The sequence below is a fragment of the Scardinius erythrophthalmus genome, assembly GCF_964197995.2.
Source record: "Scardinius erythrophthalmus genome assembly, chromosome: 22".
In the NCBI taxonomy this organism is placed as follows: Eukaryota; Metazoa; Chordata; class Actinopteri; order Cypriniformes; family Leuciscidae; genus Scardinius; species Scardinius erythrophthalmus.
In genome coordinates, this window is record NC_138242.1 from 29,292,076 (window position 1) to 29,306,163 (window position 14,088).

General features: G+C 37.7%; 1 protein-coding gene across 1 annotated transcript; it reads left to right on the forward strand.

Moving 5' to 3' along the window:
* Window positions 1-5,249: 5,249 nt before the first annotated feature.
* Window positions 5,250-10,610, forward strand: sbk1 (SH3 domain binding kinase 1; the record flags this gene model as incomplete). The annotated part of the gene is made up of 4 exons (XM_081352265.1): window positions 5,250-5,287; window positions 8,080-8,264; window positions 8,490-8,692; window positions 9,837-10,610. 4 exons carry the CDS (start codon window positions 5,250-5,252, stop codon window positions 10,608-10,610), a joined length of 1,200 nt encoding a protein of 399 aa, XP_081208391.1.
* Between the last annotated feature and the right edge of the window lie 3,478 nt (window positions 10,611-14,088).

Below are 14,088 nucleotides of genomic sequence, written 5' to 3' on the forward strand. Positions count from 1 at the left end.
AATAGTCTAGCCTGTTCATAAGAATATGTGTCACCCATGATTTATTCCAAAACTGAAAGTTTCGATAACCAGGCGTTATCATCACAAAATGGCAGCCACCATAAGGGCAGACCACCCTTCATGTGGAATGAATCAGCTTTTTCAAGGCCACTGAAATGACTAGATTCTTTATCTTGGGCAGGTATTCATAATTTTAAGCATATTTATCAGTATTATTTTATACAAGTATTCATTTCTAAGTGAAGAAAAAAAAATTGCTGTACCTTTAAAATCAAAAGTTTTTAGGCTGGCCTTTTTAAAATGATGAAATTCTATAACTATTGCATGACTATAACAGTAGTTAAAAATGGAGTAGAGATTTGAATTCATAATTTTGCCTTGCCAAGGTGTGGACCGAGTGTTGATGTTTGATTGATGAATTATTCGTCGTATTTCTTTCGACTAAATGAGAACATTGCGGGGTAAAACAGATTTTAAACGTAATTTAAATTACCTAATCAAAAACAGTTCTTCTAAACTGCAGTAGCGTATATAATTACAATAGCTACTTATTGGGACTCTACTACAGTGAAGACGCAAAGTAATTGATGAATCATTTTGTCATCAATCATCAATCAACACTGCGTTAAAATTAACTGTCCAAACGAACCGATTCGCTAAAATGAATCGTACGTCCCACTGCCAGGATCCGGTGACTTGAGATTTGAAATACTCTTTCTGAACCACTAGATGGCAGCATCCAAAGCTCTATCGTCTTTTTTTTTTTTTTTTTTTTTCGACGCACGGCACTTCTCTGCTGTGTGTAAACAAACCAAGCATTTTAGTCGAAATACCTTTGTCATTTACACAGAAATCCCCTTCTCACGCCCTCCAGTCTCTTATTTGCTCCCATCCAATTTCTGCTCTTTTCTTTGCCATCACTAGACAGCACTGGCAGAACAAACAGCCCACATCCAGCTGCAAATAACACACCAAACCCTCGAGCAATCGGTTCCATGGCAGAATTTTCCCTCTTGGTTGTAAATAAGATGTTAAATTAGGATGTAGCAACCGTGTGTCGAGACGCATCTTGTTAGAAGACGAAAAGGGAAGAGGAGAGTTCAACTGAAAATGACCAGACCATGAAAAATAAAATTCAATTACATAGAGACGGCCGAACTCACCAGAGAGCAAATAAACTATATTTTTTACTTCTCCTTCAGAGTTTGCCCGTGCAAAACGTGCCACCATGATTGCTATGCGGTTTCTAAGGTGTTCTGTGGTTTATCGCACTGAAAAATAAATATTTTACTTAAAATACACATGCAACATTTTTTGCAACAAACTTTTTAAGTAAATCCAACTTGCCAACTTTTGTTGTACTTAAATATATGAGTTCACTTAACATTCTTTACTTAAAAAATATCGAACACAATAGAATCTTCTAACTAATTGCAAGTTGTGTTAATTTAACATTTAAAGGTTCAATATGTAATTTTTTTTTTGCTTTAAAAATAGCAAAAATCACTATATCTAGATGTTATTTATTTATTTTTTAGTTGTGGTCATAGGTCAAATTGATAAATTCACCAAAAATCACAATATTATAAACAGCATTTTAAATGCTTTGTGTGTGTGTGAGTGTGTGTGTGTGTGTGTGTGTGTGTGTGTGTGTGTGTGTGTGTGTGTGTGTGTGTGTGTGTGTGTGCCTAAAAAAAGGCCTAAATTTAAGATTTATGTATTTGAATTGCATAAAAAAATTCCATTCATTTTAATTAGTTTTAACATAAACAAACTAATAAACTTAATGTGATGCATATTTGTCAGTCATACATAAATGAAACTAATTTATTGACCTAAGTGCATAATCCTTTTTTCAAAATTTATTTGTGCAAATTGCTTAGGATCTGTTTTATCACCATCAAGGCAATAGTTTTAATCACCGTAATAGTGCACCTCTCCTCAACAAATCACATGATTTGAGAGCTCATTCCAAGGGCGTAGATTTGGTTTGAACATTGGGGGGGTTGAAAAATGATTCTGCATATTTTTCATGTGATCATGGTATAAATATTGGGGGGGTTGTAATGCAAAGATTTAAATATTGGGGGGGTTATCTCCCCCCTAACCCCCCCACAAACTACGCCCCTGGCTCATTCATATCTGTAGTCGCACAATCAAGAGAGACTGATTTATGGCACACCTGATCTGAGACTGAAGTGGCGTCTGGCTTCTGAAAGAGAGAGAGAGTGACCTTATTACAAAGCTCTCTCTCTCGCTCTCTCTCTCTCAAGAGATGAAGCTCTTGCCTGCAGGACATCCTTTGCCTCACAATGACGCACTCAAAGGGTGCAGATATTTATTTCAGGGTTGTGTACATTAGATCCTCAGTCACTTCAGGATTGCAGATGACTCATACGGCTCCCTAATATCGGACTGCTTTGAATGGGCGTTTCACAATCAAACAAGTAGTTTTACTTCTGCACAAGCTGTTTGGATCAATTTAGGAGGAAAACATTTAACACTGACAAATGCATGTCGAACACAAAAAGGTCAGTGCTGACGTTTCCATCAGGCCCATGACAGATGCATTTGATGAACTTCAGCGCCTGTCACTCAAACCTCAGGAGGGAAATTAAGGCCTTTCATCTAATTAGATCTAAACAACAAAATATGGCAATGACATTCAGCATGAAATCCGTGAACTTCACAGTTTTGTCTTTCTATTCATTTCAGAACTGAAGAACTTGTTCTCGAGAGATCTACGACCTGCTGAATGAGCTTGCGGTCAATCAGTGAGAACAAGACTGAGAAGATCCTCAAAGGGCTGCTTATCAATTCTTAATAAAAGCGAGTATATAAACCAGAAATCTTCCTTCATATATGTACAGATTTCATTTAATGAGGGACGTCAGGACGAGAGACAGAGACTGAGACAACAGGCCTCTGTGGAGAGAGAGTCACGTGACGCTGACGCTCTCAGCATGTGCACCGGCATGCAAAACAGGCTTGAACACATTGATAAAATTTATTTATGTTTATTAATATATGAGTATTTACATAATATTTTTCCTGTAATAATAATACTACTTATTTAGTAAGTATAATAATACTTATTAGTTATTATTTACATACTATTATTAATATACTATTATAATGATGGTATATAATAATAATAATTATTGATATTAATATTATATTAATAATAGTATGATATATTACAAATAATATCATAAATATATATTACTATTTTTAATAATTGTATTATTTATTATTATTATTTCAATTATTTCAATTATTTATATATATATATATATATAATATAGCCTAGTTTATTATATAAAATAATAATGTATACTCTCAACAACAATCATTATAATAATAACAAAAATAAATGGATAGAATGTTTATTAATAATTATATTTTTGTAATAACTTTATATTTTTAATTATAATTTATTAGGTGGCATATAATAATAACATATATATACATATATATATAATAAGCAATTAATTATTAATAAATCATTAATTAATCATTAATAAATTATTAATATAATAATTATATTTTTTTGTAATCATTTATATATTTTAATGTAATTATATTTTTTTAGCATTAGTAGGCTATTGTTTATATAAGCTTATAAATGCACAAGATAAATACCAAAGTAGTTACCTCACAATGTTATGTCATATTATAAAATGATTATAAAATAATTATTGTGCATAAACATGGGCTTACTGGGCAGACATTTGCTGCAGGATTCCACGTTCAAGCCCATATTTTATAAGACAGTGTTTCCAAAAAAACATGTCGACCTGGATAAAGTGAGGAGACAGCAACTTAAACTAGGACAAAGAGTGTGCAAGCTCAAGATGAGAGAAAGCATAATGAAAAGAAACGGAGGCGTAACACAAAGGAGAGGTGAGATTACTCTGTGTTTGGGCTTTCAGAAGGATGTTTAAAACGGTTTCTTTCCATTCTTGTGAATGTGTGGAAACATCAGTGTTATTTTACTAGATTTACATTTCCTGAAATGTTCGTTTTAGGCTGAGGTTTAACACCTTGTAAGTCGTGCTGCCTTTAATTTAATTGTATAGTAACAAACATGATTTTTCATTATTGTATTACATTAATGAGAATCTAATGAAAAACTGAAATAATTTATAAAACCTATAGCCTATAGACATATGACATTTAAGTCACCATGACATTAAAACTGACAGTTCTTGTTTTTATAGAATATCGCAGTGTTTATTATAAAAGATTTATCTGTGCACATAATTATTTTTACTTATAATCTTTAGTCTAAATAACTTCCTTCCCTCTTGCAGCAACATCTCTTCTCTGATGACGTGTTTACTGGCGTGAGGGCGGGGCAACCTGTCACTCACATCAGATCCACCAATAGCAAACCACAACCATCCAATCAAACCCCCACGGACAAAATCAAGCCCCGCCTTACATTTATTCTTGTTCGAGAAGCTGTTTTCTCGTGTACGTCACAATAGAGAAGAAAAGACTATCCCTTCCATTTCAGCCGACTATAAAAAATTAAAAACTAATAAAAATGACAAATGTATAAAAATACCTAAAATTAAAATAAAAACATGAAAACCTATTTGTAAAAATACATATCTCGACTAAAAAAAAAACAGTACACATTACAGGAATAAGAACTTGGAAGGAAACTGTGCTTGAATGTCACAGAATGCGAAAAAGATCTAAAAATAGGTTTGATGTTTTGCATTAAATTGTGGGTGAAAATGAAGCCTGGATGCCGGGACGCCGCTGGCTCGAGGGCTTCTGTGATCATGTGAACACAGGCCATTGGCTGAGCACATCTCACATCCCTAAAGGACCCTGGATGCTGCGAGACACAGACGCCGTTCTTCCAGCATCCAGGAGCGCAAACGCAATGAAGTAGGTCATTCACGCACAGATACAACCCCCTCCCCTCTCTCTCTCTCTCTCTCTCACACACACTGTACATCACTGATGACTGAACACACACACAAGCTCCTCTCTCCTCGTGCTCCAGCAGAACCTTCACAAAGGAAACACTGAACAGGACTGTGATTTTTCCACATGAGCGCAGGACTGGAAAGCAAAGCTGAGGATGTAGAGCAGAGCACAGTGTGTGTGTGTGTGTGTGTGTGTGTGACAGAGCTCTGAGCCAGACGTCCTTCAGGAACGCTGAGGAAACTCATTCTTTGTGATTGAAGATCATGCTTTTCTGGGGAGAATGAGCTGGTAGACGCGGCGTTTGGATGCAGGAACATGAGGGAGAGAGAGAGGGCACCAGCAGGTGAGTCCTGGAGATCTCCTTCGTCAGGTCATCGCTGGGAAACTGAAGCCTGATGCGTGTATTGATTTCTTTTGTCTGAAGAGCGCTGAGGGCTCCACTGTTTGTTTTGCACTGTTGGTGGCACGCCGTGCATTCAGGCATTCTTGTTGATGTCTCCAGAGTCTGAAATTATAGGCGTGTTGGTTAACATTTATAATATCGCCAAAGCATGTGAAGTTACTGAATAAGGTGAAAAAAGAAAGTAAATAAAGGGGGAGTAGAGGAGAAAGTGGGTAGACAAAAATGCTCAAATAAATTAATTAAAAAAAGAATAAAAAAAGGAATAGAATTTAATGAGAATGAATTCAGAACTGTTTTATTTTGTGTAATGCTGATGCATTTAGCGTTTTAAAAAATCCTGTAAACATGAGTTTGCATGTTTGTAAGTATAAGCAAAAATGTTGTGTGTGAAATGAGTGTGACCTGTGAGGGAGGGCAGGTCAAAGGTCACCTTCACCTTCAAATTTAGGCTCAATGAGGAACAGATTGTCCCATTTATTAAGTGGGGCAATTATGATTTACTGTAGTAAAGTGCATTCAAGACTTTTCAAAGTCATATATCAGTCAATTAAACTGATTATTGGAGTACATTTTTACAAGAAAACACTACTTCAGAATTTCATGTTTAATTCAATGTTTTACTTGCCATTTCTTTCTTATTATTTGTGAAATTTACTTGCAATATCTGAGTGAAAAATGTTTCAAAATAAATCCTACATCAAATTTCCTTTCAGAGAAAGCAAACTGAAGTCATACACAAAATATATGGGCTATTTCTTTCTATAATATATATATATATTAATTTACTTCAGTCTTCAAAATGGAGCTAATTAAAATCAAGCAGTTTTATTAAATGGAAAGTTTCTGATCCAGCTCATTTTGTTGTTGTTCTGTAGGATTAATGTGCATTTCTTCTGATTGTCCTTCTGGAAATTAATTTTCCTGTCATTCCAATTCAATATCCAGTGTGTTATGGCTCTTTCAATTGATATTGGGAAGGGAAATTCCTAAATTCAGAACCCAGTGCTCAACCGGTTGAGGTACAGAATGAAGGGCGGGAGAGAACGACAGGTGGGTTAATGCAGTAAAAATAACAGGTATCTAGCCGAGGTAGACGATGACCTCTAGAGAAAATGAGAACGTTCTGGATCAATTTCTCATTTGTTTCTCAGTCAGGGGCTAAAGTGTCCAGGATAGCAGGGGTTCGGCACATCAGAACTTCTGAGAGGTCATCTTAAGGTCATCTGTTGTTGTTGTTGTTGTTGTTGTTGTGTAGCAGTGATGCTCAGTGGAGGGTCTTGCGCTGTCACTATGCATGATGCTGATAACATGAGGACTCATTCTAGGTCACTGCTTTATTCCCGTGAGCTCTGCGGGACGTCAGGACCGTGATTCAGTCAGTGCCCTTTGCTGCTGTTGAAATATTCACAAAGATTTGACTGCTTCGTCGGAGTGTAGAAGTGCTGACAAGAGGAAAGAAATAAGGACACGAGCGGTAGAGGGAGAAGAATAAACAGAGCAAAAGACAAAAGACGTCATCAAGGAGGTCTATAACACCCGGAGAGAGTTACTCTCCAGGGGCCGGTCTCACAAAACATTCTTCAGAACAGAGCTTGAAGTGGGCCGGCACTTCTATATATTAATCTTTAGTGCTCTTCTCACATGATACCGGTACTTTTCCACTCAGTCAAAGCATCAGTGCAAGCGAGCAGGGCCGTCACTAGCGGGGCGAAAGGTGGTGACGAACACCCAAACACACACACACACACACACACAACATGATATCAACCGAGGGGGCGGCAGTGAATGCAACGGACCGCTATTAATAACTATTTTAAATACATGACACATTAGAAAACATGACTCCAAAAATAGTGTGCATGCTTATTATTATTAAGGTAATTTGTATATGACACAAAAAAGATGACCTTTGGGGTGATTTTGATCAGCAAATCTTCAACAAGAATGGCCATATACAATCAGATAACAGATTTTACAATAAGATTTTTTTTTTAGGGGATTTTATGGTACCAAATTATATTTATGGAATAGTTATGATCCATTTATTAGCTGTTAATCACTTTATAAGCATAGACCTGAAATGAAATTTAAACAGGTAAATCTTGAATTTTCGAATCATGTCCATGATTTTTTTTTTGTTCACCCAGCAAGTGCCAAAACCTTAACCGAGTTTCGTATCATTCCAATAAAGTAAAAAAATGTAAATAAATAAAGCGTAAAACCGAACAGCATCAGAGGTTTAAGAAAATATTCGCAAAAAATATTCGCAAATATTCGAAAAATCGTAAGAAATGTTTTAACTTCTCTCTTAAGAATTTTTTTTTGTCATTTTCCAGTGAAAGTATCTAAACATTCTTAAAATAGATATATTTACTTGGGAAGAAGCTTTTATAAACATGCCTTAGAAAAAAAACATTACTGATCTTGAGACACAACAATGGCTCTGATTGACATATCTGTCAGTGCAAGTTGCTTTCAGTTAAACAGCTCAAACATGTGTTAGTCTGGAATAAGCTTAAGCCTCGTCTGTAAAACCAGGGGTTAATATCTTAAGTCATTTTGCTTCTCAAGTAAATATATCTTGATTTAGGAATTTTGAGATCTTTTAATGGAAAACGAGACAAAATTACTAAGCAAGAGCTTACTAAGCTGTGTGAATCTGGCCCCAAGACACACCTCCTCTTGAAATAAGTCTGTCAGTGCATGTGAGATGATGTGTGTGTGTTTCTCAGTGCCCAGGTGGGTGTTCTCGCAGCGGGACGGGGCAGCGAGACGAGTGGGGCTCCGGTCGAGGACATGCAGGCGCTGTCCATCACGTCTCTCTCCGCCTCAGAGGTAGAACAGCAGTATGAGCTGATCGCTGCTTTGGGGAAGGGCACCTACGGCAAAGTCGACTTGTGTGTGCATCGGACACAGGGTGAGTCTGGATGAAAATGAGGCAGTGCCGTTTTTGTTGTTGTTTTCAGTGGAACCAAAACAAAATGTTTTGCATAATCTCCTGGCTGCTCCTTTCCATACAATGGAAGTGAACGTAGATGGACACTGTCAAACTCCAAAAAATGTATTCCTCTCCTCTATATTCAAATATAGAGGTCTTGATGCATCATGATGTTTCATTCATCGCTGTTTTGTGTATTGGCAGGAACTAAACTGGCTCTGAAGTACGTGAGTAAGAACAAGACGAAGCTGCGTAGTTTCTTGCGCGAGTACAGTCTGACGGCGGCTCTGGGCTGCAGTCCGTTTATCATCAAAGTCCTGAACGTCCTGTTTGAGACGGAGGACAGCTACGTGTTCGGCCAGGAGTACGCGCCCGCGGGAGACCTGTTCGACATCATCCCACCTCAGGTATCACTGCGCCTCATATTTAACACCAGGGGCCGGTTTCACAAAGCTATTTTAGCCCGGTCTATAGTGTTAGACAAGTTTATAATTTGCTCATAGACTAGTCTAATGCAAGTTAGACTGTTTCACAAAAATAAAGACTGACTTAATTTAGACCAAAAGAATTAGACACCTTACCCATAGGCTAACTTAGGTCTAAGACTCTATGTTACCTTGGCAACCAACAGTAACAATCAGTTACATTACAAACAGCCAAAAGAAAAGGGAAAATGGCTCATAATTTAAACATTTCTTCTTGTTACTACATTCTCCGCTAAATTTCCCAAGTAAAATGTCCTTGTAACTGTTATACTCCTCCAACAAACACATATTTTCCGCTGGGGTAAACTGCACTGAGCGGTTGGATGCGCTTACTCGACCCGTCATGTTTTTTTGTTTTGAAAAGTGTCTTATTTTACCCAGAATGCATTGCAGTGTAGTCCTACTTAAGATAGTCAGAGTCTTAAGTGCTTTGTGCAACGGTCTGATTTAGATGTCTATCTGAAGTCTGACTATCTACTATGTCTAAGCCATAGTCAAAGTCTATCTTTGTGAAACCGGCCCCTGTATCAGTATTTCAGTGTGTTGAATTCAGCTTTGATCACAGGAATAAATTACATTTTCCTATATACTGCAATAGAAAACAGCTACTTTAAGCTGTAATAATATTTCATTTTTGATCAGTCTTGGTAAGTAGAAGACTTTTTTCAAAAACATTAACAAAATTCATACCGAACTCAAACTTATTTAGTCTGGATGACATGAACAGTATAGAAAACCAACCATCTGTATGCATCCGCTATCTAGACTCACACAGAATCTTTCTTTTTCACATTTTCTCTGCTATTTTGGGGGAAAATATGGCCAAACAATGTTTATATCCAAAACATGAACAGGGAATTTGTATAACTTTATGATTGATAGGTAGCCTATGTTAATTCTGCATACATCTGTGGAGTTCTACAGGCCGTGTGATCCTGCTTTTGATTATAGAAAACACTGTGAATCAACTACAAGTTTCCTCCCTTACAGATTATGAGCTTATTATATACTCTCTATACCTCCTCAGCTCTAAACTGTGCCGTCTTGTGTTCCCGTGTGTTTCCAGGCCGGCCTGCCGGAGGAGATGGTCAAACGCTGTGTTCAGCAACTGGGTTTGGCTCTGGATTTCATGCACAGCAAGAGTCTCGTCCATCGTGACGTGAAGCCAGAAAACGTTCTGCTTTTCGACCGCGAGTGCCGGCGTGTGAAATTGGCAGATTTGGGAATGACACGGCGGGCGGGCAGCCGGATCAAGCGGATCAGCGGCACCATCCCATACACTGCAGCCGAGGTGTGCCAGGCCTCGGTTTCGGATGGCATCGTCGTGGCGACGACCCAGGATGTGTGGGCTTTCGGAGTTCTGCTCTTCTGCATGCTCACGGGAAACTTCCCATGGGAAGCGGCGTTGCCTAGCGACGCATTCTTTTCGGAATTTCAACGCTGGCAACGGGGGGCGTGTCCTCCAGGAGCCGTTCCCTCCCAGTGGAGGCGTTTCTCTGATGATGCGTTACGTATGTTCGGCCGGCTGTTGGCGTTGGAGCCGGAGCGGCGCTGTGGCGTTAAAGAGGTGTTTTACTTCCTTAAATACGACCTGCTGAATCATCATCGCCGCAGAGCGTCCTGTAGGGCCCCGAGGGGAGGAGCCTCACGTTGCTCCGCCCACAGACACACAGAGCCCTCCCCCCCTTCAAGCACTTCCTGTCTACGCCCCACCCCCCTCAAACGTAGCATCCTGTCCGAACCACATTCCTCGAGGGAAGAGTCCTCCAAAAGCCCGTCGCCCAACCGCCAAGACAAGAGCAAAGTGATGATGACCACTCCTATTGAGATTTGTGTATGAAGACAAAACTGAGTCTCTAAGTGTACGGGTTTCACTGGACGGCCACGAAACTGGTAGCAATATTACTTCAGGAGAACTACTGGAAAAACGTTTGCACAAGAATGACAAGAACGCCGTAGGTTATTAAGAACTAGCAAAACTATTACTCTGTGACGCTGAAACCTCACTATTTAGAGGAAAAGAAGATCGACAGGATCGAAATAACTTTGGTAGGTCACTTTAGCTCTAGAAATCATTTAATTTTGCAAGGAAAAACGTGCTGAATTTAACATAATTGCTTTTAATTTAAAAGAATAGTTCACTCAAAAAACAATAACATGTCTTTCTTTCATATGGAGTCCCTAAAGGGACATGGTGAGGGACAAATATGAGATTGGAAATATGTCAATACTTTTCCGTTATCTTCCAAAACTTTTGCATTCCCCATAGAAACTTTGCGTTCACTTGCAAAGAACTCAAAAGGTGTGCGAGTGAATGCAAAGTTTCTCAGGGAAACGCAAAACATTTGGGTGTGAATGCAAAAGCACTGAAAAATTCATTTTCCTCCCATCTCATATTTTTTTCCCCATCGCTTTGTCCCTTTAGGGGCTCCGTACTTTCTTGCATTGAACACGAATGAAGAAATACTGCACAATGCTCCATAATGGGTGCTTTAGATGTCAAGATCTTGAAATCACTTCAAAGTACCATAGTCTGAGTCCTCTAAAGCCATGATAGTTTTAAGTGAAGAAAAGTCAAAAAATTGCATTGATGCTGATTTCTGCTTCTAAAATACATCTTCACTGTCAGAAAGAATGTGAAAAATCATCCCTTTAGCTTGTGACTGAGGCAGTACCCATAAAGGAACAATTTTGTAACATACCTAGCCCTAATAGGTGTGTATTAGTGCATATTATTTGTGTAAGTTACTAATATACACCTTTTAGGAGTAGATAAGGTACAGAGTTGTATGATTTTTGCACACATTTTCTAAAAGAGAAGATGCATTGATGATCATTGAAATCAAATTTGATCCTTCTTGATGTGCTGTATTTAAATTGAAGAGATATGCATTTAATTCACATTTTGGTCTCACTCAAAGCTGATGAATGTGTGGCTTTACAAGACTTAGGCTAGAATATAGTGTATAGACTTCTTTTGTAGTGCTATTTTAGTATTATTTATATACTATAATAGATCGTCATATTTTTAATTTTAGGTAAGGTTTTAATCATTTCTGTTGGTTTTTTAAATGTCTATAGTTTTAGTTTTAGTTATTTTAGTACTTTACTCCTAAACGAAAATGAGAAATGTTGAGAAATGCAACACCAGGGTGAGTAAATGTTTTTATTTTAGGGTGAACTATCCTTTTAACTTTTCAATAGTGCACTGAAACTCGGCAAACAGGGAAGTACACTGATGGTGTGAATATACGGATCGCCATCTTTTCTTCACGGAGGCTCATCATCATGTGACTTTTGAACCAGCCTACGACAGAATCATACATGTGCGCCAATAGAAGAAGAAAATATATTTTATACTGGATTTTTTTTTAGTTTTACGAGAAAACTGGAAGAACTTCCACAGAGACACATGACTTTTATCTTCGAGAGTAAAGACACAGTCTCCATAGATCACAGGGATTTTATTATGCATCTTTGTATTTGAAGTGTGCATTCAAACACCTTTCTATGAGATTTCTGAAGAAAACCATCAGGAGCGGCGATCTTAACGGCTCAACTGAGACCCGTCTTCCGTGTTCTCGTATAAAGAGTCATTTAGGTAAGCAAAGCCTCAAGGGATCATTCAAGAACACGAGAGCATCTGCTCTCTAGAACATTGTGACTGTGTTTCGTCAGGTAGTGCTAATTTGTAGCTTCTTTTGTATCAGAGAACAAACGATCAATTAACTAACTTCTAAAGAGACTCTTTTTAGTCTTAAATTAAAGTGTATGTTTACATAGGATGCATTAGATAGTGATTTAGGTTGTATAGAGCAGTTAATGTTAATGTTGCCACGTCTCATCAAAAACGAACTCAAGAACAGACAAACAGAATATGACACATAATCTGAAGGAGTAATCTGTTGTGGTTAGTATGAGATAATAGCAATCATAAAACGGTTTAATGATAATGGATTTTGCTCTTTTTATAGGACTGTTTCATGGTTATAAAAGTTGTTCAAACGAACTTGGAATATCAACCTACAATAGTTGGTGTTTTTTTATTTAAAAAAAGAGTACATTTATAAAACTAGATGTTATTTAGCTGTTGTGAGGATTGTCATGCAGTCGTAGATTGTTCTGAATGATAAACAGCTAATTAAACAGATTAAATGCACATTGAATTGCACCTTTTGCCTCTATAATTTTGTGTGTGTGTCACAGTTTAAAACTACTACAACACTACATAAACAGAAATTAAGGTGACCTATTACAACTTAAATAAATAAATGTATCATGCATGGTTGCAAGTTAAAATTATAATTTATTGATTTTATTAAACCTTATAAGTTGAAAACGTTATTTTGATGAGTTCTGTTGACATAATTGCCACTGTCCCTTTTCTGTCCCCTCTCATTATAGACATCATTCACTCTTCTCTAACCACTGGAATCGTTCCTTCTTCTCTTAAAACAGCTGCTATTAATCCAATTCTTAAAGGGATGGTTCGGAGTAATTTCAACCTATTGCACCATGACCTTGAGCCAAACACCCCCCCAGAAGCTTTTTTCCCTTGGTCGAACATTATTAAAGTTAGAGCTAATTTAGAGATATCAGCCGGATGGCTTAGTGCAGGCGCTAATGGATCCAAGGATGCATCTCGTAAATTACCCCACTAATAATGCCCGGAATGGCACCAAACTTCTACAGTAGTACAAATAGGTTCTGTACTCATAAAACGAGGCATTGGAAAGTTTGTAAGTACATCAGGAGTTTATTTAAATAACACTTGCCTGATGGCTTATGCTACCGCTAACCCGGACGTCGACGTCACTTTAGGGGTTTGGGAAAAGCCCGTAAAAGTCCTGGCAGAAAGCGATGCACAAAGATGTAGTGTAACGACGCCCAGTTCCAGGAATGCACTAATATATTGTTGGTATTACCAGTTTGCAACAATTATTAGTTAACACTATAAGTTGTCAACACTTTGGAAAAATGTATAAAAAATGCATCACTTTCTGCCAGGACTTTTACAGGTACAGAACCTATTTGTACTACTGTAGAAGTTTGGTACCATTCCGGGCATTATTAGTGGGGTAATTTACGAGATACAACGTTGGATCCATTAGCTCCTGCACTAAGCCATTCGGCTGATATCTCTAAATAAGCTCTAACTTTAATAATGTTCAACCAAGGGGAAAAAGCTTCTGGGGGGTGTTTGGCTCGAGGTCATGGTGCAATTGGTTGAAATTACTCCGAACCATCCCTTTAAGAAACCTGGTTCAGATCCCGACAACTTTAATAATTTTCATCCTATTTCAAATCTTTCATTCACC